Source organism: Pichia membranifaciens (genome assembly GCF_001661235.1).
Source record: "Pichia membranifaciens NRRL Y-2026 unplaced genomic scaffold PICMEscaffold_1, whole genome shotgun sequence".
In the NCBI taxonomy this organism is placed as follows: domain Eukaryota; kingdom Fungi; phylum Ascomycota; class Pichiomycetes; order Pichiales; family Pichiaceae; genus Pichia; species Pichia membranifaciens.
The window spans coordinates 310,679-333,524 of record NW_017566982.1 but is presented as its reverse complement, the minus strand read 5'-3'; the positions used below and the strand labels follow the sequence as shown (position 1 = coordinate 333,524).

At 50.6% G+C, this 22,846-nt stretch overlaps 10 protein-coding genes across 10 annotated transcripts; 5 read left to right on the top strand and 5 right to left on the bottom strand.

Moving 5' to 3' along the window:
- Positions 1 to 147: 147 nt before the first annotated feature.
- Positions 148 to 1,935, bottom strand: PICMEDRAFT_70098 (hypothetical protein; the record flags this gene model as incomplete). Its single annotated transcript, XM_019163549.1, has 1 exon — positions 148 to 1,935. One exon carries the CDS (start codon positions 1,933 to 1,935, stop codon positions 148 to 150), a length of 1,788 nt encoding a protein of 595 aa, XP_019019577.1.
- Positions 1,936 to 3,000: 1,065 nt separating this feature from the next.
- On the top strand, positions 3,001 to 3,537 carry PICMEDRAFT_18818 (hypothetical protein; the record flags this gene model as incomplete). Its single annotated transcript, XM_019162087.1, has 1 exon — positions 3,001 to 3,537. A coding segment is annotated over one exon (537 nt), but the record flags the coding sequence as incomplete, so codon positions are not given.
- A 77-nt stretch (positions 3,538 to 3,614) lies between these two features.
- Positions 3,615 to 6,593, bottom strand: PICMEDRAFT_70096 (hypothetical protein; the record flags this gene model as incomplete). Its single annotated transcript, XM_019163548.1, has 1 exon — positions 3,615 to 6,593. The coding sequence occupies one exon, from the start codon at positions 6,591 to 6,593 to the stop codon at positions 3,615 to 3,617; it is 2,979 nt and encodes a 992-aa protein (XP_019019575.1).
- Positions 6,594 to 6,845: 252 nt separating this feature from the next.
- On the top strand, positions 6,846 to 7,255 carry PICMEDRAFT_14033 (hypothetical protein). Its single transcript, XM_019160193.1, has one exon. The coding sequence runs from the start codon at positions 6,898 to 6,900 to the stop codon at positions 7,132 to 7,134; it is 237 nt and encodes a 78-aa protein (XP_019019574.1). The 5' UTR covers positions 6,846 to 6,897; the 3' UTR covers positions 7,135 to 7,255.
- PICMEDRAFT_70094 (hypothetical protein) lies at positions 7,237 to 11,398 on the bottom strand (the record flags this gene model as incomplete). Its single annotated transcript, XM_019163547.1, has 3 exons — positions 7,237 to 9,714; positions 10,181 to 10,348; positions 10,943 to 11,398. The coding sequence occupies 3 exons, from the start codon at positions 11,396 to 11,398 to the stop codon at positions 7,237 to 7,239; spliced, it is 3,102 nt and encodes a 1,033-aa protein (XP_019019573.1).
- Positions 11,399 to 11,668: 270 nt separating this feature from the next.
- PICMEDRAFT_70093 (hypothetical protein) lies at positions 11,669 to 12,049 on the top strand (the record flags this gene model as incomplete). Its single annotated transcript, XM_019163546.1, has 1 exon — positions 11,669 to 12,049. The coding sequence occupies one exon, from the start codon at positions 11,669 to 11,671 to the stop codon at positions 12,047 to 12,049; it is 381 nt and encodes a 126-aa protein (XP_019019572.1).
- Positions 12,050 to 12,287: 238 nt separating this feature from the next.
- Positions 12,288 to 17,807, bottom strand: PICMEDRAFT_70092 (hypothetical protein; the record flags this gene model as incomplete). Its single annotated transcript, XM_019163545.1, has 3 exons — positions 12,288 to 15,393; positions 16,651 to 16,880; positions 17,193 to 17,807. The coding sequence occupies 3 exons, from the start codon at positions 17,805 to 17,807 to the stop codon at positions 12,288 to 12,290; spliced, it is 3,951 nt and encodes a 1,316-aa protein (XP_019019571.1).
- Positions 17,808 to 18,369: 562 nt separating this feature from the next.
- On the top strand, positions 18,370 to 19,224 carry PICMEDRAFT_70091 (hypothetical protein; the record flags this gene model as incomplete). Its single annotated transcript, XM_019163544.1, has 1 exon — positions 18,370 to 19,224. One exon carries the CDS (start codon positions 18,370 to 18,372, stop codon positions 19,222 to 19,224), a length of 855 nt encoding a protein of 284 aa, XP_019019570.1.
- Positions 19,225 to 19,349: 125 nt separating this feature from the next.
- PICMEDRAFT_25879 (hypothetical protein) lies at positions 19,350 to 21,899 on the bottom strand (the record flags this gene model as incomplete). The annotated part of the gene is made up of 2 exons (XM_019162416.1): positions 19,350 to 19,931; positions 20,007 to 21,899. Coding segments are annotated over 2 exons (2,475 nt in total), but the record flags the coding sequence as incomplete, so codon positions are not given.
- Positions 21,900 to 22,161: 262 nt separating this feature from the next.
- PICMEDRAFT_14027 (hypothetical protein) lies at positions 22,162 to 22,820 on the top strand. The gene has a single exon (XM_019160192.1). The coding sequence runs from the start codon at positions 22,177 to 22,179 to the stop codon at positions 22,765 to 22,767; it is 591 nt and encodes a 196-aa protein (XP_019019568.1). The 5' UTR covers positions 22,162 to 22,176; the 3' UTR covers positions 22,768 to 22,820.
- The last annotated feature ends 26 nt before the right edge of the window (positions 22,821 to 22,846 follow it).

Here is a 22,846-nt window from a genome sequence, read left to right as displayed (position 1 = left end):
ATTTTTTTGTTCTTCATTTTTATGTTTCACTTTTTATAATAGGAGTTTATCTGTTTTCTGCTTCCTTTTCTTTTTGGATATCTGAATTTGGTTTCATATTCCAATGTGGCAGATGCAATTGATCATAAGGGACCGAAAAAAACACATTCAGCTCAGATCAAAAGCGTACTTACTTCTTTGTCTTAACTTCTTACCCCATTTCATGAAGGCGAGAGGACAGAGGATCAATACGACGGCAAACAAGCCCAATAAGAGACCTGCCCAGTTTGTACCCATGTTGTGAAACATGAAGGTAGCAAATAATGGGAAGACGGCACCGAAGGCGGATCTGAGGAAGGAGTTTGCAGCCATGGCGGAGGCGGCGAAAACCAAGTAAGCGTCAATGATGTAGTTCATTGAAGGGTTGAAAATTGCAATCAAACCGAAACCTGTGAAGATACCAGAGGCAGTTGGAGCCATCCAGTGGACGGTTTCGTGGTAGTTACCAGTCCAACAGAACCATAGCAAACCGATTGGGAAACAGATACCACCGACCAACATTGGGGGTAATCTGTTCTCAGGGATGATTTTACCACCATTTTCCTTCAGCTTTCTAACGTAGGCTCTTTCGGACCAGATACAGAACAGGCCTCCAAGGGTTTGGCCAATCACCAGACCGAAATATGGCAACTCTGCGACACCTCCGGACATGCCGTAACCCTCGGCAAAGACAATCGGATAAGCACTCAAGAATAAGTAAAGCATACCGTAGATGAAAGCGTTGTAAAGGGTGATGAAGAACAAGATTGGTTCCTGAAACAACATCTTGATTGGTCTGGCAAGATTGTTTTCAACAATTTCGGACAAGTTGAGGGAGAACTCATCGTGAGGAGCGTGGATACCCCAGTTGCCTGTCCTTCTTCTGATTTCTCTAGCCTTTTGGACAAGGATGATTGGGTGGTGTGTTTCAGTTTCGAAGAAAATTATCAAGACAAAGGAGGCAGCGGATAGAATACCGGTGATGAATTCTGTCCATCTCCAGCCCAAGGATGGGTTTTTCACAATAAAGCCTCCGATGAAAGGAGCCATCAAAGGTGCAACGAAAACGCACATGGAGAAAATGACTATGGCAGTACCACGAGTTTCGTTGCCAAACATGTCGGCAAAGGAGGCAGGGACGACGACCAATGGAGCAGCACCCAAGCATCCGGCAAAAAACCTACAAATGAGGATGGACTCCAATCTGTCGCTGACGGCGACGGCGAAGTTGAAGCAGCAGAACGCCAAGGAGGACATGACGAGGACCGGTCTTCTCCCGTAAAGCTCCGACAATGGGGCCCACACAACGGGACCGGTGGCGAAGCCAAGAACATACAAGGTGACGGACAAGGTGGTGACAACATAGTGGACGTGGTAGATTTTCGAGAGGGGAAGGACGGCCTGGGCAAAGATGGCAGAGCCGAAGGCGATACAGAAGGTGTTTGCGCCGACGATGGAGCACTGGATCAGCTTTTTCATGACCGGCCAGTTGTGCGGATGCAAGGGGTCGTCGTCGCCGTCAAAGGCAACCGAGTACATCGACGAGTCTGGAAGAGGCGGCGGATAGTCCCTGTCCTTGCCCATTCTTGGGATCGGCGTCGACGTGTCGACCTTCAGGTTGTCTGCCCCGGTCAACTTTCTCGACAGCTCTCTGGACAAGTTCGAAGACGTCTCAATGCGCATCAGTCTCGACTCGTCCGACTCCATCGACCCCCGCTCGAGGTCTCCGTCGAACTTCTCCACATCGCTGGTGGCCAGCGGAGCAGGCACCTCGTCGTCGTCGTGCGACGACGACGAGCTTCCTTCACTTGGTTCCGCAGCGTTTGTCACCGCAGTGGCGGTGATAGCGGTACCCGGAACGGCACCAGCCGCATTCACGTTTTCCTTTGCAGGAGGCATGTCGCTAGCAAGAGTCATATTCTCTATGTGGGGCTGAAACAACAACCAATCGTAACTCTGTTTGTGGACTGGAACCCTGATAACAACCTGAGCTTACACAGCTAACGCAGCTAGCACAGCTAAACACAAGAAAAGCACACGAAGAAGAGACAAGTCCAACGGACGAAAGAAGAACAACAACCACCAACACGCAACAGACCAACAGAGTAGCAAGCTGCCTCTTGCACACCTGGTCGGGTGCTGGAAAGTTTATCTGGGTGCTCGGCCTGTCTTTCGGTTTCTTTTTCTTCTTTTTTTTTCCTCTCCGTGCGTTCTGTCCAGGGCCGTGGCCCCGTGACGTGAGGAGAACGGGGCCTTTGCCTTTTTCGGCCTGCCGCGGCCGCAGCGAGGGAGAAAAACGCCCGCAGAGCGCCTGCGGACAACGGCGTCACACGAAAATGCTAGAAACGGCCGATCCTGCGGCTGCAGGCGGCTATAGGCGGCGCCTCGCTTCCGCCTGGCAACCGGCCGGGGCCCGGCTGTTGCTGGGGGTGAGGCGCGCAGAGCTCCGGCTGGAAGCGGACAACTGTCAACAGCAGGCGCGGCGGAGCAGGCCGGCGCACGGCAGAAACGGGTGCCCAGACGGCGTGTAGCGTCATCTGGCGTCGTCTAGCGCCTCTCGAGGGTTCCGGCACCCTGTGGCGCGCGGGGCGGCTTTTGGGCGCAGCAGCGGGTTACCGAAGAGGGTCTAATTGCGGCTGCGGCTGCGGATCGGCTGGGGGAGGAGGACGGAACGAGGGGGGGATTTTTTTCCGTGGGCTTGCTCCGACATCTAATTAAAAGGATTTGCTTCCGAGTTACGTCAGCAAAAAGAGGTTGGGGTCGATCGGCCCGGCAAGGATTTCGGATGAGGATTGTGGTGGAGCTGAGCATGGATATTGATCGCCACGGATGTTAAGATGACGGCAGCCAGGACACGGAAGGAAACACGCCAAAGACAGTCCACGCAGCCGCCTAATACACGTCCACGCCGCATACACAGTCAATCGCACGCACATGTCCGACCTGCCCCCAGCGTCACCCGCACAGCACACGTCGTCGCTCCCGCAGACACTCTACCAGAAGCTTTCCGAGTCGTCCCACCCGGTCGCCTTGCTGTCCTTCCTGCTGCTCCGGCTGACGCCGATCGCCATCTACCTCTTCGGAATGCTCTTCACGTCGAACTACATCCTGCTCTTTATCACCGTCATCCTCCTTCTTGCGGCAGACTTCTGGAACGTGAAAAACATCTCGGGCAGGCTCCTCGTGGGCTTGCGCTGGTGGAACGAGTCCAACGAGCTGGGCCAGTCCATCTGGGTGTTCGAGAACGCCGACCCGGCCAGATACATCAACCCCATTGACTCCAAGGTCTTCTGGGCCCTCATGTACGTTGTCCCGGCCGTGTGGACCGTCCTCGCCGTCTTCGCCGTCCTGAAGCTCGAGCTCCTCTCCCTCATATTGGTCATCGTCTCCATCTCGCTCTCCCTCACAAACACCATGGCTTACACCAAGTGCGACAAGTTCGGCAAGGCAAACAACATCGCCAACGAGATGCTCTCCTCCGTCGGCGGATCCCTGTTCAGCCGGCTCAACTTCTTCTCCGGATTCTTCGGGAACTCTTCGGCTCCTTCTTCTACTTCTTCTTGATAGATCACTACATAGCATGTTTACACGCATCCCTACAACCCGCCAATCTTGAACTTCAGGTACGACTTGTGTGCGACCTTGTTCCCCCGGTCCCCTCTCCACCGCTCGCCAATCACATCCTCCTCTTTCACAAGGCCTCCAACTTCCTTGCTGATCTTCACGTAACAGCTGTCAATGTCCTTCCGCATCATTGCCACCTCCACTTCGCTCATCATACTTCCTCGGGTTCGTATTCCTCTCAAGTGTAAACTCTTCTCCATGTACTCTCCGGAAATAATCCCTAAGATGATCTCGTAGATCTCCCGGTCGAGACTCACGTTTTTGGTGATATTCACAATCGCCTTTTGCAAGTCTGGAATCTCAACACCAAGCGGAATCCGACTTACAACCGGGATCGGGTCAACCAACATGCCCACACTCAACAACAGCTCCTTCACAAACTTACTCCGGCTCATCGAATAGTCAAGTAAATAGTCCCATAGTTCCTTTTCGTTGACAGACTGCACAAATGTTATCGCCTTTGACGGGTCCTCCATCTTATCGATAATCAAAGTCAACGCCTTCCGGTTCTCTCCAATCTTGCTCAGCAAGTATACAAGCTCCTCATTACACTCGTACTCCTCGCACACTTTGATGGCATCGTCAATGGAATACTTTTTGTGATCTTTCAAAAAACCTTTCAACTCTCCCTTATTGAACTTTGCATACATGCGGATCATCTCGTCCTCAAAGTCCTTGATCAGAAGCTTGTCCATCTTTCCCAACTCCTTCAAGTAGATATAGTTCACAATCTCAAGATCTTTTTTTTCAAAGACTCCTATAATATCTCGAGGGACAATTTCATGGCTGTTTTCAACTAGTATCTGAACATTGGTGAATAATGGGGTTTCCTGTGTAAGTTTGTCCAATTCATTGCTTGTCAATAATGTTTCATCAACTCCAATTAGTATAATCTGCGGTAACATCTCAATATACTTTCCAATGAGATGGTATTCATCCAAAAATTCCATCAAAGTCGTATCTTTCAAAATAATCAGCTGCTTCACACAAAGCTCAGGTTCGTCTAGCTCTAAACTATTGGCTATGTATATTTTTCTCAACCCCCGAATTTCGTCATCGTCTTTATCACCGTGGTCAAGAAGCACTTCATTGATGTGCAATTGTATGTCTTGTAGATCAAATAATCTATGATCCCATTGTTCCAAATAATGAATCAACTTCTCATACTCTTTGTTTTTCAAAAAACTATGTAAGAGCACCTCGTAATACTCTTCAGATATTTGCTTTTCACTTTCAAATTTATGTACAGGTAACATGTCTGGATACTTGCTGAGAATTCCTTCTTCTTTGAATACCTGTAGAATATTGTTCCATTCTTCAACTACAGTATCGATGTATGACATCTTTTCTTGATCATTTTCAAACTCTTCACCTCCATCGATATTCAAAACCTTTTGAGTGAATTCGGATGCAGAATCCCATTTCTTCTCCTTGAAGTAAACCTCTAGTTGTTTCTTCCCAATCTTTAGCTTTTCCAATCGATCCAACCATAAACCGCTCAACACCCATGCATCAAAATATCGTTTTTTGGAAAGATACCAGGTGAGTTTGTCATGTAAACTAAATTCTTCAATAATTATGGCGTCATTTGCACAAACCAAAAACCATTTCATCTCGGTCTTTGAATCCTCAGTTCCCTCAACGCTATACTGTTGTAGCTGATAGTCATTCATTCCTAACCCTTGATAGCGCTTTAGCACTAACTCGTCGACACTCAACTCATCAAATGTAACACCATCTAAAATTTTCAGTTCGGGTGGAAAATATTGGTTCTTCCCTATCTTCGGTAGATAGTTCAAGACCATCAAGTCGTTGTTGAATTCGGATATTCCAGCAATCAAACAATCCGATAGCTTTTCATGGTATATTATTTCTACTCGCTTTTCATCATAATGTAACTTGAAACTCGAAGCAGCGGTACTCAACACATTGCTGGTACTTTGACCGCTACTGTGAAACCCATTATTTACTTCTTCACCTCTGTCATTCTTCTTGGTGCTTTCATTAAAAATTTTGAGGTACCACGCATGGTCCACCCAACCAATCAATATTCTATCCGTGTCAACAAATTGAATTTTTGGCCAGTACAATTCTGGTCGGCTCATTCCAATTGGAACCTTAATATGTAATAACTCATTCCTCGTACTCATCTGTCCCACGGTGATTCCCTTGCTATTACACCAAACTAGTAGATCATTTTCGGACTTTATCATTGTGACACATTCTCCATCTTTATCAATCACCGTATCCACTCTTTGGCCCAACCAATTCTTTGTACAGTGCAAAAGATCTCCACTTGTACCGCCGCAAAAAAATGATTTGGTTTTAGAGTACGGCTTGCTCAAAGCTACTGCATGAATTGGACGCTTAAAATTATATTTCACCATTTCAGAATCATTGATGACCAGGCCTGACGCTTGTTCATCATGCACTAAGCCAACAATGACCGTTCCATCCATTGAGCAAGTTGCAAAATACTCACCATCATAATCGGCTGAAAGAATTGATGCTGTGTGTGCCTTGAATATTTTGATTGGTGTGAAATCAGGCTTGCATATAAGTACAATTCCAGAATGTGTAGCAAAGATAAAGAGCTTCTGGTGTATGAAACAGGTGCTCACAGGATCTTTGTGGAAAAATCTCGGAGGTAGTTGTGTGAGTCGTTTATATTTCAAAATGGGAGGTTCCTCATTTTCATCCTCGGCTTCTTCCGTATCTTCAGTTTTCATGGTATCTTCGTCATCAGTATCCCCTACGTCAGCCTCCACAGTTTTTTCATTAAGATTGGCCATCACATCGGCTTCGAGGTGGCTTTTTGGTTGAGCTCCACTTTCATTGTTTGCCTTATCTTGTATTTCTTCGATGAATTCCATAGTCGAGTCTGCCACTTCATCATTGTAGTCGTGGCCTCTCACGGATCCGTTATCAGCACTACTTTGCTTTTCCGGCATGATGTCAACTACTGCCAATTCCTAAAATCGTGTCCACCTTATGCAATTTACAATGACTTTCTAGCCTGTCTTCCCTTTTCAAAACGTTAGTACCCGAAAAAAATACTGATAGTACGTACACTGCCTGTGCAGATAGCGAGGAAAATATAGAAATCGCCTACCTGCACAATAATAATATGGGCTAGTCCGCCGCGTATCTTCGAAGACTTCATTCTTGTCCTCTTTTGCCATCTTAATCGATGAGCCTACATTCCCACCATCCCAAGTAGCGTACATTCACCAGTTTTATTGCCGTCGATCAACAATGGCAAGAGCTATCAAAGGGATGCTGATTGAGTGTGATCCCTCCATCAAATCTTTGGTCGTTAGAATCGACCAGGACTACAGAGATATTGTCATTGAAGAGCTTGACGATACACATCTGCTAATAGATCCATCGAAGTTGACGTTCATAAAAAAAGAGTTGAACAGGATACTTGCAGACAACTCTTACAACCCCTTTGATGATGAAGACGCACAAGTAGCTGCTGTGCTTGGATGAAGCCATTATCAGCATGTATATATAACAAGCGCACAACAAGGTTTTTCCTTTTCGTAAAGAAACATTTTTACTACATTTTATAGACATAATACAAGGTAATATTTACAAACTCGACGTGACCACCGAAGATGCTGTATCTGCATCTAATGGATAGTCTGCCATCGCTTCTATATCCTTTTGGATGTCTCTGAGGTCATCCAAATTTCCATCTTCATCCTCCTCGTCATCGATAAACAAGAGTTTCACCGTTTCCACCCAAATTTTGTTCAAATATCCAACATCGTACAATTCTGCAATAACTTCGCCCTTACCTGAAGCAGTGACGCTATCGTAGAACAAGGTATACTCATTTTGAATCTCCTCTTGTATACCATCAAGTAAGAAGGTACTCGTTCTATTGTCTCTTATATAATCTTTGATCAATATTTTCAATCTTGGTAACTCCGACCGAATATTAGAGATAAGCTTTGTATTGATAGTGTTGACCTTCTCTGCGGTTAGTTCTTCAAGTGGGGTACTAAATAGCGGCTCGACAAAAGTTTTAGAAGTGATTTTAATAAACTCGTGCACAACATTTCGAAGTTCGATCTGGAGTTCAATACGACAATCGACATAATCGTTGACAACCTTGGGGATGGAACCAAGAATAAGGTTGAACAAACTTTCGTGTTCTGTTGACTTCAACTCTATCTTTGTATTTCTCTCTAAAAACTTAGTGTATAACTTTTTGAGCCCACTGAAATCCAAAGAAGTCTCTTTTCTAGCATGTTCGATTTCAAAAGTGTTGATATATTCTTTGAAAAGAATCAATGATCTAATCTCATAAAGTTTGCAGTCAATTGAGGAGATGTTGCTGAAGTTGGATTCCAACGAAAGGAGTGATAGGTGAACAATGGAACTGGTTATGTCGTCAAAAACCGACTGGTTCAAAAGTTGGTAGATTTTTGTCAAAAGCTTGATAGAATTGATGATTGGGGGATATATCATATTTGAGTTGAGCATTATGTTGTCATCAATGTAGTCTGCGTTGGGGTTTATATCTGAGGTTGCGGCAGCCACTGGTTTGTTACTAATGATAAGCTCTTTACCGGTCTTTTTGTAATTGACAATATTTGTTTCAACAAATTTGTGGATTCTGAAAACCAATCGAGTTTGAGTGTCCTCCAGCACAGGTTGCAAAAGCTCGTCATAGTCAATTCTATTTTGCTGCAGGGCGAGATATTGTGAGAATTCTGTGGTATCGTTCTCCATTTCTGTGTATGATCTCAATAAACTGACCATTTCGCATAAGGAATTGATGTCTGACTCCCGCAATATCTTGTTTCTCAATAGATAGTAGAGTGGGTCTAACAATGATTCAAAGAATTTGTGAGCAGCAGTCAAATTTGCCGAGTTGTCGATAGTTTCGGTGATTTCATTCGGCGGAAGGAAAAAAAGGTTTCTGAAAATGTCAAACTCTCTTTCAATGAGCTTGGCAAAAAATTTCAGGTTGGAGTTTGCCAAACTGAGTAAATCTGTGTTGAAGTTAACGCTGTCCCTCATGTGGGGCTGGATGATGTAAGTGTGGACCAGGCTGCTTCTAGTTTTGAAGTACTGGTTGTAGATGTCGTCAAGTAGGTTAAAATAATCGTCGTTGCCATTAATCCTTCTGTAAATCTCTGCAAAAAGACTGTAGAAGGAGGAGAGGCTGTCTGAGAAGTTCTTGTTGATCAAGGCGTCAATGACAATCGAGTTGTCCTTATCTTTCGGTAGCTCGTTGATGGTGGTGATGACCTTCGACTCGGCTGTTTTCAGGTAGTTGATGAGGTAGTTTCTGATCAAAGTCAGCGCCCGGATCATGCATTGCTTGAACCTGTACTTGTAGGAGTCGATGTCTTTGTACTTTGCGTGTGCCGGGTCATTCACCGACAGCAAACACGTGTCCAACTTGGAGAGGATGTCGTTCTGGAAGCTCGACTTGAGGACGATCTTGGAGTTATTTGCGGTGTTGAGGCGCTTCACGATCGACTCCAAGTCCTGGAAGATGGCAAACTTGTCTCTCAGGTCGTTGTAGAGGGTCTCGTAGGACTCGAGCTCGTCGATCAGGGATGTCGACTCCGACTGGAAATCTCGTGTCTGGATCGTGACGTTCTTGTGTATGGCTAGCAGGGTCTCCAACTGGGACACGATGCCTTCGACGTCGGTGACAAAGGCGTCATTCTGCGCCTTCGTCTGCGTGAGAAAGTCCCTGAACTCCTGTGCCTTGCGCACCGACAGCTCGTTGGCGAAGTTCGACTCAAGGTTGTTGATGACGAGCTCGTCGTCTAGGTCGAGATCGATGCTGTTTTCGTTTCGCTTCTCTTCTCTCTGCCATATGGCTGCCTTCTCCCTGTCCGTGAGCGGCGTGATGGCGAGGTGCCCCTCGGTCCCACTGATGCCGCTGCTGCTCTCCTTCGGTGCAGGCACGAACGAGTTCGACCGCCGCAGTGTCCGTGTTTCTGGTGCTCCTGGACCACTTCTGCTCAGCTGCTCGTACTGGTCCAAAATGGGCACGTTGAACGCAATTCCCGACACCACAGAGCCCGATCTATGTCTTGCCGTCTGCATCTGCCTCGCTTGTGTGTGGATGAGTTGGTTTTGGCAGCAGGATTCTACGTTCAAGTCCTGTCTGCACGCGGTATATACGTACACCTGGCACGCTGTCTGCTTTTCTACATACATGGATCCATCCACCTTCCGTCTGGCCCTTCCGCTCTCGCGTTCTCCCTCGCTACCGCCGCCAGCAGTCGCCGGCCCAGTCGAACTTCCACGCCGGCGCCCCCGCCGGCGCCCCTGCCGAAAGCGCCCCGCACGCTCCCAGCTCGCCCACGACTCCGAGTGCCACCGCCCGCCCGGCCCCCGGCCACAGCGCCGCCCGCACCGTCTTCATGGGCACCGCCGGCGGCCCACCGTGGCCGCCCAGAACCGATCGCACGCGCCCCATGGCCGCCGCCAACGGGCGCACGTCCACAGCGACCCCCGGGCCCGCCGGGGGGCCCCCCGCCGGGGCCACTGCGCCCTGCTTGACGAGCTTCTCGAGCACACACGAAAGCAGAAACTGCTTGCTCTCACGGAACTGCGTCGTCTTCCAGCAGCTGTACACGAGCTCGTCGTGCATGAGCCCGACACTGCTTTCGACGAACCCGCCCAACACGAGCCCGTTCAGCACCACCGTCACCCCGTACGTACCGTACACCTGCTCGAAAGACACCACCGGCGGGCCGCCCCCGGGTGGGCCGCCGTCGGCCACGCCCCTCTGCGTCTCGCGCACAAGCGCCCGCACCACCGCCAGCTCGAGCTGCTCCGCCGTGGCCACACGCACGCCCACGGGCCTCGACAGCGTTTCGGCGGCCCACTCCGCAAGCGGGACGCCCACGGACCCGCCGGCGGGGGCAAGCACCCGCAGCTCGTGGTCCTCGGCGTCGAGGTCCACCACTTCGACCCCGGGGCGGGGGCCGGCGGAGACGCGGCGGGGCGGTTCTGCCGGCTCCAGTGGCCTTGCTGGCCCCGTCGGACTTGCCTGATGTCTCTCCAAAGAGCGCAATGCCTCCATTGCGTCCTGCGAATGCATGTCGAGAACCCACGGGGAACCCATCGTCTCCCTCGTCCGGAGCACACTCTGCCACCACTGCAGCTGTCGCAGCAGCTCTCCGGGCTGCTTCGCCGCCACGGACACGCGGTCTGCCGTCATGACGACGACACCCGTGCGGTGGTTCGTGCCCAGGCGCCGCACCGTGCCGTAGACGCACACACACCACCCGGCACGGACGCCGAAGCAGGCTCCCTCCACCTCCATCATCGCCCAGACGTACTTGTCGACGCTGGCCTCCACGCAGCCGTCGTCGTGCGAACCGTCGTCGACGACAAGCAGCCAGCCGTCCTGCTGCTGCTCGCACGAGAGCAGTTTCCCCACGACGCAGAGCCGCTGCACCGGCCAGTTGCCCAGCATCCTCGTGTTCTGCATGTCCGCCTTGAACCCCTCGTTCATGTACACCTCGGAGACCTTTTTGCTCCGGAGGATGTCCAGCACACACAGGTCCGCATAGACGCCCGTTCGCATCGTCCAGCAGAGATGGAACACCTCCGGGGCGTAATAGTCGGTTGCCGTCTTCTCCCCCCGCCTGTTCGACTCGCAAACACGAAAAGAGACACGCGTGTCGTCCACCGCGTTGTCTATTGTGGCATTCTGTTGCAACCTCCTCTTGGCGGCACGTATAAGCCGCAAGTTTGCTTCATCCTTTGACATATCTGCCTCGCCGTGCCAGCAGCTCCTTTTCCAGCCAATTTCTTCCGTAACCCACCCTCTCTGACCTGTCAAATACACCCGCCCCACCCCCCACCGTCTTCAACTCTCTGGATTCATGTAGGAAAAACTGGTTTTCCTCACCCCTCGGCTTTCTCCGACCTCTCTTATCATTCTTCATGCTTGCAACCTTCTTCATCTTCCTTCTCTTATTCTCCCAAACCTTCTCTCCGGTTACCTCTTCCATCTAATCACCATCCTAATAAGCGTGTCATGTCCGTCTCCCCAATCACCTGCCATATCTTGGACACTACGGTGGGTCGTCCAGCCGCCAACGTCTTATGTGAACTCACTTACCTATCCTCTCCTTCCTCGTCGGCAATCGCAACGGCTTACACAAATGCTGACGGCAGAGTCAAAGAATGGTCTCTTGCGAACCCCTCAGATGCATCCAGCGAATGGATCACCAGCGAATTGCGTCCCGGTCTGTACAAGGTCAGATTCAACACTTTGCAGTATTTCTCCAATATGCAAAGAGAGACCTTTTTTCCTTACGTGGACATTGTCTTCCAGATTCCTGAGTCGCCCGACGCCCACTATCATATTCCATTACTTCTAAGTAACTACGGTTACTCCACTTACAGGGGTAGTTAGGAAATATCAAATTTGTTGAATGAAATAAATAAATAACTACATAAATGTTCATAATTTTTGTGTAATGATAATAAATATGACAAAATGGGAATAAGATTTAGAAAACAAAAAGGAACAAAAAGGAACAAAAAAACAAAAAAAGTAAAATGATTAAATTGAATTACCAGAACAACAAGTTTAATACCAAAGAAAAAAATTGAAACAAGAAACCAAGTGTAAATAGGGTCTGTTTTGGAAATCAAACCTGGAATGTATGTGTGTATTGTTTACTCGCTTCATTGACCACCATTTCATTCTTCTTGAAATCATTCAACTCTATCCTAATTGCACGAATTTCCCTCGGATAATAAGTCATCATGACGTACACCTTTTTCATGTCGGGATTCGAGCGATCGTAGACTTCGTTACTGAACGTCACACCATATTGGGCATCATCAATGAACCCAACATCAACGCTTTTTGGATGGAAAAGATGAGATTCTTCTTCTCCTTCCTTCATGCAACCTTTCAAACTACCTGCTGCTATTTCTCCATGTCTAGGCTCATGATTTGCTGGCAAAATATGTTTCGTTTTCAGGTTCTGAAAAAACTCGCTGTCATAATCGAGTCCTGAATGTAATTCAAAGTCTGTATCATCGTCTTCTAAAATACTCTTGTTAACATATGATGTGCTTTCAGAATCAGACTCAGCTCCAGTATGGTGACTGTTTGTGTCGTCATCATCAAAGCTAATATCAAAACGCTCACGCAATCTAGCAAATGGTATCTTGCGCCCTAATTTGCGTACCATCTTTTTCCTTTCATCCTTAGCTCTAATACTGCCCCATGAAGACTTTTTCACTACGTTCTTAGTATCATTTGTAGGAACAGAGAGCTTCATCACACCATGTTCATCCTTTTCAGTGTTGGACTTACCTGTCGACGTTGTAGCATTTGTAGTAGTGCTCTTGTTCGTATTAGTCCTCTTTAACTCGGAATTGAAAAAGCTTGTTTCTCCCAAACCGACAATGGTTGAAAGGTATCCTAATTCTAGAACAACATTATCACAGCCTTGCTTCTTGGCCACAGAACTGTCGATCTTACTGATACTTGCCATGGAAGTATCGAATTCATCGGTTTCTGAAAAATCTGATGTTTCTGTTGTTTTCACCGTTTGCAACTGATGGGTATCATCCCTTTCCTGAATTATGCGATTGCTCGCCTGTTTGCCTCCCTCGTTAGCGGAAAAGAAACTACTGTTGTTACTCTTCACTCCAACCAGAGAATGTTTGGCTGATTCGACATTTTTGGACAAAGGGGTCTTCAAATCGGTCATATGATTGTAATTTTCGGTCTCTCCAAAGTTGAAATCGGAAATAGTTCTATTGGATGAAGGCAAATCTGTGTTTGACAAAGTATTGTGTGATGAATCAGCTTCTGTTGCTTCAGTAACAGGACTAAAAATTCTCGTACTGTTAGTGTTTGATGGAGTAGAATTTTTGTAGTCTGGTATATCACTGCTTGAGGCATCACCTTTATTGCAATTCACATCAGCTGCCAAATCTTTATTGACTTTCAACGAGCTTCTTGAAGAAGTTGAAAGTCTTTTCGTACCTCTCGCATCTATAGATGATGCTCTAGAAGTGCTTTGAGAACGGTCTGTGCTAGTTCTAGAGCTCGATCTGATCAGAGAGAGTCTACGAAGAGAGAATTTTGAGTCCTTTGGGGATGAAACAGGAGATCTGTCAACAGGTGACAAATCTTTTATTGATTTTGAACGGGAGAAAATCCTTTTGAAAAATCCTCTCTTTTGCTCTGAACGAAGAGAAGATTGGACAGATGAGGGGTTATCTTCATATACCTGTGTTGCACGAGGAACCGGTGTCAAATTAGGAATATCTGTAGTAGCAGGAGTTCTGTATGCAGATGTCTGAACTGGAATGGGTCTGATAGATGGTGCAGGAGCACTAGTCGGAACGTTTCTAACTGCAGCCTTTGCAGCTATTGCAGCATGATTGTAACCAACGTTCAGCTGTTGCTGTTGGAATTGGTGTTGCTGTCCATGATGCTGAGTTGGATTTTTTAATGTACGTGGAGTTTGGCTATTAACAGAAGTATCGTCCAAACCTTCCGCACTTGAAATATCAGTTAGTGGAGACACTATGTTAATTTTGGAGTTGGAAACAGATTGCTTTACGGGAGTTCTATTTGTGCTTGATGAAGATTCAGAGGTTGTCGTGTTTGTTGTTGATGGGGACGACTTACCAGGGGTTTGGCCCCTAGAAGAGTTCGTATTTGTGTTTGTATTTGAGCTTGATGTCACTGCATTTGGTATTTCCAGAGTGTTTAGATTCAAAGTAGGGTTTGAGTTCGAGTTGGAGTTCGGATTTGAGTTTTGGTTTGAATTGGCACCAGAGTTTGGAGCAGAGTTCGAATTCGGGTTGGAAGCTGTTCCAGTAGTGTTGGAATGATAGCTAGTGAAGCTGGTTGGGGTTGTATGAGGGCGGACAACTGGAGGATAGAAAGACCTGTTAGCAGGGCGCATGGCCAAGTTTGAGGCTGAGCCGAGTGCCTGGGGAGGGATATTCAAATTTGAGGAAGGAGCTTGGGGGTTGTTATAAAAACCAGAGGATGATTTGGAAGGCTGATGAGGTCTCAATTGCTGTTGATGATGTTGCTGGGATGGAGGTTGGGATTTGGAATGTGCGTGTTGTTTCAATGTAGGGTCAAAGCGAGAGACAGTGTTCCTCTTCTGGTAACTCTGCGGCATGCTCTGTTGATGTTGAGTATACTGGTACTCAGGGTAGGGTTGTGATTGAAGTGGTTGCTTCTGTGCCTGAGGGTATTGCTGCTGCTGCTGCTGCTGCTTTTGAGGCCTGGTTTGCTGGTATTGTTGATATTGCTGGTACTGCTGGTACTGCTGGTACTGTTGATACTGCTGATATTGTTGTGAGTTCTGTGGGTAGCCGTTTGGATAGTGTTGTTGCTGTTGTCGTTGAGGATATTGCTGGTATTGCTGGTACTGTTGGTATTGCTGGTATTGCTGGTACTGTGGGTGTTGCTGGTAAGGCTGCTGGCGGTGTTGGCTGTGAGAACGCTGTGATCTTGTATTCTGTCCCTGATTTCGAGATTGTTGTCGGTGGTGGGCCAGTTGCGGGGTGGAGGCCGTCGGGCCGTCGGCGGCGGCGTAGTTCCGGCTGTTTCTATTCATTTTGTTGTAGACGGGCTTGGCCTTTGGCTTGCGGACGAACTTGTCGTCGATGTCGAGCATTTCCGAGACCGAGGAGGACCGAGGGATGATGTGGTCGAGCTGATGATGGGACGCCGAGTTGGCCGAAGCCACTGAGGAGACGGAGTATCTGTGGCTGTTCATTGCTGGTTGGTTGCCGAGACGGTGCTGTCGCTTCTAGCAGGAGCGTGTGTGTGTGTGGAGTGCAGGCGATGGGACACTTGCGGCGGGCAAAGTCTATTTATTTGTGCAAGGCTGAATAAGCAGAACAATGTGACGGTTGGGCTTTGGCTGTCGGTGCTGGATTGTTGAGTGAGGGTCTAGAGCCAGTTGGGAAAAGCAGCTTATCGAGAAAAAAACAAAAAGCCAGACGACAGGCTATTGTGTGTGGAGGACGAGATGAGGTGCAGAGGGGCGAAGAGCCAAGGGGGCGTAGTCTGGTGTCGGGTGTGGGTGGGGGGTGCTGGGGGTGTATGTGGTTGCAGCTGAGGGTGTGTGTGGGTGGCAGAGGCTCGTGCAGATGCAGAGCTGGCGCTGTGTGCAAGAGAGATAGCCTGGAAGCCGGCTGCGTGGGAAACGTGCCTTTGTGTCTGTGTGCGATGTCTTTGTGCTATATATAGCGGCGAGCAGGGCTATACAGAGGGTTTTGCAGCGGGAGCAGAAGACCGGTCCGGGGGGTGTGGGGATCCTGGGGGTAAGCGAGTGTGGGTGTGTTGCTGTGCTGCTGGTCTGGACATCACGGCTACACCGCACGACCGCCCAACCCCGGTCCTCAGCACCGACCACCGCACAAGAGCACGCTGGACACCACCACGCCTGCCCTGAGCAGAGCCAACACGGAACCCACGCCTGCCCGCCCTCGCCGCCCCAGGGCGCCCCGGACCTGTTTCTCCAGAAAATAGCGATAGGCGGCGGGCGATCAGCAGATTGTTCGTTTGTCTTACATAAGCTAGCGCCCCGTCACCGTTTAAATATAGCAACTGCTGCCACGGCGAGGCTGGCCGCCGCGACAACAAACGCTGTCGCGGCGTCCACGTCGCCCGCGCGTCGGCCATCGCCCTGCGGCACAGACACGGACAGCGCGTCGCGCGCGCCCGGAAGGGGCTCGTAGTAGTATCTGCGGCGCGCAACTGGGCCAGCGTCGACGCCTAGCGGGAAGCGGCCCGGCTCGTGGTAGAAGGAGGCGGCGATGGGGCGTGAGGCCGACGCGTCGACGGGACACTCCCAGTAGAGGGCGGTCCAGGGGGCGAGCGGATGGGCGAGCAGCGGGGGCTCGTCGGGATGGGCTGGGTGGCGCGGCTCCGGGTAGCGGAGATGGATCGGAACGGCGAAAGAGCCGTTGTGGGCGGCGACGCAGGCCGGGTCGACGAGGAGGTCGGCGGTGCTGCCCCACTCGGGAACACGGTGGGCCGGGAGCTCGAGGTCCATGCCGCCGTTGCTGATGCTGGCGAGGCCGGCGAGACAGGAGTGGGTGCTGGCGGCGAGACGGTCGAGCTCGTAGCGGTCGAGAATGTACTCGCGGGAGAGGGCCAGGTCGGCGTGGAGGCGGCAGGCGGAGGTGTCGGAGATGTGCTCGTCGTGCGGGAGAAGGCTCCACGGGTCGTAGTCGAGGGCGAAGCGGAGCTGCGGGTGCAGGGCCGGGGCGGCGGCCTGGTCGAGGCGCGTGCGGAAGCCGGCGTGCGGCAGCAGGTACTCGGCGGGCATGTGCACGAACATGGTGGGCAGCAGCGTGTCGGGGGACTCGGAGGCGGCACGCACGCCCTGCAAGAAGCGGTCGGGCGGGTGCTGGTCCGCGGCGGCCGCGGCGACGGGCGCCATCTCGGTGAGCAGGGCAAACTCGTGGCGGGCGACGGTGCCGCCGCCGCCGCCGCCGGGGCCGTCCACCGCAACGTCCACGGGCGCCGCCCCGCCCCGCCGGCAGCTGTACAGGTACACGCTGAGACGGGTCTTGTCGAGCACAAGCTCCGCGGCGTCGTAGTCCGCCCGCCGCACGTCGCCGTCGTCGAGCCCGAGCGTCTGCAGCAGGCGGGCAAGCCCGTCCGCCGTGCCCGGACCGCCGTCCAGCGCCGACCACGTCCACCACTCCCGCTCAAACACCATCTCCGTCAGCGCAGCGCCGTCGCCGCCGGCGCCGCCGGCGCCGCCCCGCAGCAGCCCCACCAACGCGTCCCGCAGCGTCTCCGACACGTCCCGGTACGCCCGCCACGTGTCCACGTGCTGCGGCGCCACGTTCACACTCGTCCCCGGCCGCATCCACGCGTGCCACTCGTTGAAGTACCCGCCCGCAGCGTCCCCGGCGTCCTCCCCGGCCCGCCTCACCGTCAGCTGCAGCACGCCCACCGTGTCCAGCAGCGCCGCCAGCTCGCCGTCCCTCACCACCCCGTGGAAGTCCTCCACGCTGTACTTCACCTGCCGGGCCACGTACCCCGCCGTCTCTGCAGACGTCTTCACCACGTACCGGCCCCTATCCACCCGCTGCACGTCCTGCAACACCCGTGCCGGGTCCACCCTCGGCTCCACGTACACCAGCGTCCGCTTGTTCCACGCCATGGTTCTTGTCTCTTGTTTCTTCTCTTGTTTCTTCTCTTGCTCTTGCCCTCCTGCCTCCCTTTGGCGCCCTCTTTGTCCCCTTCTCCTGCTTCTTCTTCGCTGTCCAAATCATGAAAGAAATCCACGAGCCGCCTCAACCCTCCTCTCCCCCCCCCCCTCTTCCCTTCCACCGCGCCACTGCGCCGACGCGTCGATCCCCACACCCGCACCCGCTGCCCAGCCCAACAAAACCCCTCTCGGATCCCTCCCCTCCTCTTTCACATGCCGTCTCCACACCTTCCGTGGTGGACAGCGCGGGCGCTGGCCCCGGGCACGTTTCCAGGCGCCACCGTAGCACCCCCGACGCACCTCATTTCCAGCAGCGCGGTGTTGATCTTGAATCCTCGGCGACAGCTCTTATAGTCCCCGTTCCCCCATCGGGTGCTCCGCTGCAGCCTCTTTTAAAACGCTCCCTGCTCTTCTGCTGCGAGGTTGCTGTTCTTGTGCGCTCGTTCAGTTGGTCTGTCTGCTTTCGTTGTAACCACACACACCCCCCAAACCAAGCCACCCGTACCCTAACACCATGCCAGCTGTTCCTTTCTCCGACATCGCCAAGGCGTCCAACGACATCACCTCTAGAGACTTCTTCCACACAGCTCCTTTCGCCATTGACGTGAAGACCACGGCTCCAAACGGCGTGACCTTCACCTCGAAGGCCAAGTCTGCAGGCGACAAGATCTCTGCGTCCTTGGAGTCCAAGTACTCGGACAAGTCCACAGGCTTGTCGGTCGTCCAGGGCTGGGCCACCAACAACGCTCTCTCCACCAAGTTGGAGTTGGCCGACGCCGTCACCCCGGGCCTCAAGACCGAATTGGTCTCCACAGTCGTTCCCGGCGCCTCCAAGGCCGTCAAGTTCAACACCTACTTCACCCAGGACTCCATCTCCGCCAGAGCCTTTGTCGACTTGTTGAAGGGCCCTCTCTTCAACGCCGACTTGACCTTCGGCCAAGACGGCTTCACCACCGGTGGTGCCTTGACCTACGACGTCAAGTCCGCTGTCTTGACCAACTACACCGCTGCTTTCGGCTACAAGGCCCCATCCTACGCCGTCGCCCTCGTTGCCTCCAACAACTTGTCCGTCTTCACCACCGGTTACTACCACAAGGTCTCCCCAGTCTTGGAGGTCGGTACCAAGGCCACCTACGACTCCAAGTCCACCACTGCCGGTAACCCGGTTGCAGTCGAAATCGCCTCCAAGTACGTCTTGGACCCAACCGCCTTCGTCAAGGCCAAGATCGCCGACTCCGGTATCGTCTCCCTTGCTTACCAACAAGAACTGACCAAGGGTGTTAAGGTCGGTTTCGGTGGTGCCTTCGACGCCCTCAAGTTGGGCGAAGCTGCCCACAAGTTAGGTGTCTCCTTCTCTTTCTCCGCTTAAGTCTTTTGAGCTTGATCTATTTATTGTATATCTCGAAAAAAGGTATATTCCTGATGATGAATCTAGTACAAGTAAAGTATTATGCGTATATCTATAGTATCTACCGATGGCTAACTCCTCTATTTCTTCTTCTTATGCTTCTTTTCAATTCTACGTAACGACCGCATCTCGTTCTTCAACACACCATCCACCATCTTATACTTACCACGAACACCCTTAGGTCTACCGGCCAATCTCTTGTTAGAACCACGTGCAACAACCAACGTCACCTTAGGCTTGGTCTTCTGTTTCTTGGTCATCTTACCCATCAAGGCCTGGATTTCCGCAGCCTTGTCGGCCTCACTCTTGGACTCGTCCACCATGATACCGTCACTCTTCTTCTTCAGCTTGTCCAATCTCTTCATTGCACGCATTCTCTTACGTCCTTGTGCTTCTAACACCTTCTTGATTGGTCTTGCGTTCAACTGCCTCATCTTCTCCTTCAAGGCTAGGGCGGCCTCCTTAGTCACTGGTCTGTTGATCTTACTGTGCTGATCCTCTTCCTCGATAAACCACTCTGGAAGACCTTCCTTATCTCGGAAAGAATACTTGTTGAACCCATCGTTTATTAAATCCTTCTTATTCTTCTTACCAAGAGCTAACTCGTGTGCCATCGTCATCGCTTGCGCTGTAGCAATGTCAATGTCAGCCTTGTGTGACTCGCGGGCCTTTTCTAGCATATCATCGTCGGAATCGGTGTCGTAATCATCCATCTCCTGATCCTCGTTGTATTCGTTCGGAACAATTTCGAACTCGTCATCGCTGTTTTCTCCTTCTTCTTCGGACTCAGTCTCACTGTCCATTTCCTTCTTTTCATCGGATTTCTTTTTCGACTGTTTTGGTGCTGGTATAAGCGGTTTCATCTTAGTCTTAGCCTCGGAGCCAAGAATCTTGGTGTCTCCCTTGATATTGCTTGCAATATTAAGGTCAACGTCTTGGAAAATGCTGTCACTGAAGAAATTGGATGCTTTCGTACTCAGTGAATTCTTCTTTTTGCGTTCAATAGTCGCAATAAGTTTGTTGATAGCTTCATCGTCTTCACTGTCTTCATCTTCATCACTATCGTCATCTTCTTGCTCTTCACCATCATCGGAAGAAACAACCTCCTCGTCTTCTTTGATTCCATCCCATGCATCGTCATCACCGCCTCTTGCCTCCTTGGCTCTCATCTTGGCATCTCTTTCCTTCTTTCTGTCCTTGTAGGAAGCATACATGTCTTCCAATTCTTCTTCAAGGTTCTCGGCCTCATCTTCTCTTTGGATGAGTTGTCGAGACCCAGCATTTTCTTCCAGGACCATTTCAGAATCATGGCTGAGATGGTTGTGATCATTGTTAAACACGATGGTTTTCTTACCCTTGGCTAGCTTGTCCATCTCACCAGTCTTCTCTGCAGTCTTCAAATTGAAAAGAGTCTCTGACCCAATGTTGGCAGCATCAATACCAATCTGCATATCGGTCAACATGTTCATTTGCATTCTTTGGATTTCCTTCTGCTTTTGGAGGTTGGAACGACGCTTTTCTCTCTTTTGTTTCAATCTGAGTCTATCCTTAACTTGATCCAGCTCTTTGTCAATTTTTTGATCTTCGTTCAACTCTTCGACCTCTATCAACGATTCGGAGGTCTTGACATCCTTTGGATCGAGTATTCCGAGTTCGTCTCTTGCATGTTTTCTCCATCTTAGTAACATCTTGAAATCCTTCTTACCTAAAACCTTCAAATCCTTACAACATTCCATGAACTCAGTAGTTGTTTGTTTCATCTTCTTTAAGATTTTCCATTCTGGATCCTCGGTATCGATTTCAAACATACTGATACTACCTAAAGTGGTGATGATGTCATCCTCTTGTTTAACCCACTCCATCAATTTCATTGGATGGAACAAGGTGTAATCTCCTTCTTCGTAACCTTGCCTACTTCTGCGCTTCAACTCTGGGTTAAAGACCTTGGCTTCATTGTTTTTCTTATCTTCGACCTCTTCGAACACGTGCTTTGGATCAAGGAAACGAGGATCCAACTTTTTAGGAGCTTTGAAGTTCTTGCAAACCACGAAAATTTCAGCAGAAACATTTCTACTTGCGGGAGGCTTGGTGGCTTCAACTTTCTCAAATAGTTGGTTGAACACCCACATCAAATTGTTGTAATCCTTGGATCTGAAAACTTTGGTCACAAAAGTACCACCAACGTTCAAATGTTCAACTGCTAGCTTAAGAGCTTGTAAAGTAAGCTGCGATTGAGTATAGGCATCCTGAACCCAATTCAAACCCACATTTGGAGCACCATCGTGCATGACGGTGTCGGCCTTCCACGTTTTCATGTACCCTGCCAACTTGGATCTACAATCCTCCGTTGTGATATCGGACTGGAAAGTGATCACATTAGGAATTGCCTTCATTGGCACGATATCGACACCAATGATAAGCGACTTCACCGGACAGAGCTGACTGGCCACCTGGCACCAAGAACCAGGGGCGGCACACAAGTCAATGACCACCTTCGACTTTTCTAGGAAATGGCCATATTTTTCATTTATCTGTAGAATCTTGAACGAGGAACGAGCTCTGTAACCTTTTTCCTTGGCTAAATAGTAGTATCTATCCAAACGACCTTTGGCGTTTTTCTTCTGTACTCTACCCATGTCTGCAAGTTGCTATCTGGATAAGTTTTGGCTGATACTGTCCAGACTAGAAGCAAAAAAGGGCCAAGCCTGTCTATAGATAGAGATAAAGTATGAAGAAAAATAGGAAAATTTTTTTTTCTTTCATGTCAAAAGGAAAAATTTCCCAAAACGGCAGCGGTGCACGGGTTCCCTGCGGGTCCTCCCACGTCTTCTGAACTTCACCAGCACGCAAGACAGGCATTCTGGCAGGAGGAGGCCACTACAGCAACGTCGCAAGGGGAACGGCTCACCAGCAATGTCGACGGAAAAGATCTTCGAGCCCACCGTGCCGATACAGCGATTCAAAAACACCGTGCCGCCCCAGGTCCGGCTCGGAACGTTCGAGATCCGGCACAGCGGCCTGGCGGACTTCACCGGTGCATTGAAGGAGTACCATCGTGAGCAGCAGACCCACGCCGGTGCCGCCGGACCAAATCAGCCGTCCGGTAGAGGCGCCCGCAGCACACAGAGCCGGGAGCAGGTCGAGCAGCGGCGGCAGGAGGCCGTCATCTCCTACGAGGAACGCAAAGGGTCCGCAGCGCAACAGTTTGGCGACCCCTACTGCACCGTATTCGTCGCCCACCTTGCCCCCGACACGACGCAGGACGATGTCGCCGCCGCAGTGCGTGCCGTCCTTCCCGACCTGCCGGCAACACTCCCACATGTGGCTCTGGTCCGGCGCCGTGCCAGACGGGCGTACGCCTTTGTTACGCTCGGGAGTCGGGCAGACGCCCGCCAGCTACTTTCTCTCGGGCGTCTCGACGTCCTTGGCCGCCGGGTCGTGCTCGACGTCGAGCGGGGCCGAATCGTGAAGAACTGGCTCCCGAAGAGACTCCGCAAACGCTAATCCAATCTTTTGTAACCCCGTAGCCTTGTACTTGCAACTTCAAACCGCCGAAAATATCCCCGTGGGGACGATCGCCCCA

Excerpts from the sequence above, each read along its gene's own strand:
- PICMEDRAFT_14033 (XM_019160193.1), top strand. The coding sequence starts at position 6,898 with ATGGCAAGAGCTATCAAAGGGATGCTGATTGAGTGTGATCCCTCCATC.
- PICMEDRAFT_14027 (XM_019160192.1), top strand. The coding sequence starts at position 22,177 with ATGTCGACGGAAAAGATCTTCGAGCCCACCGTGCCGATACAGCGATTC.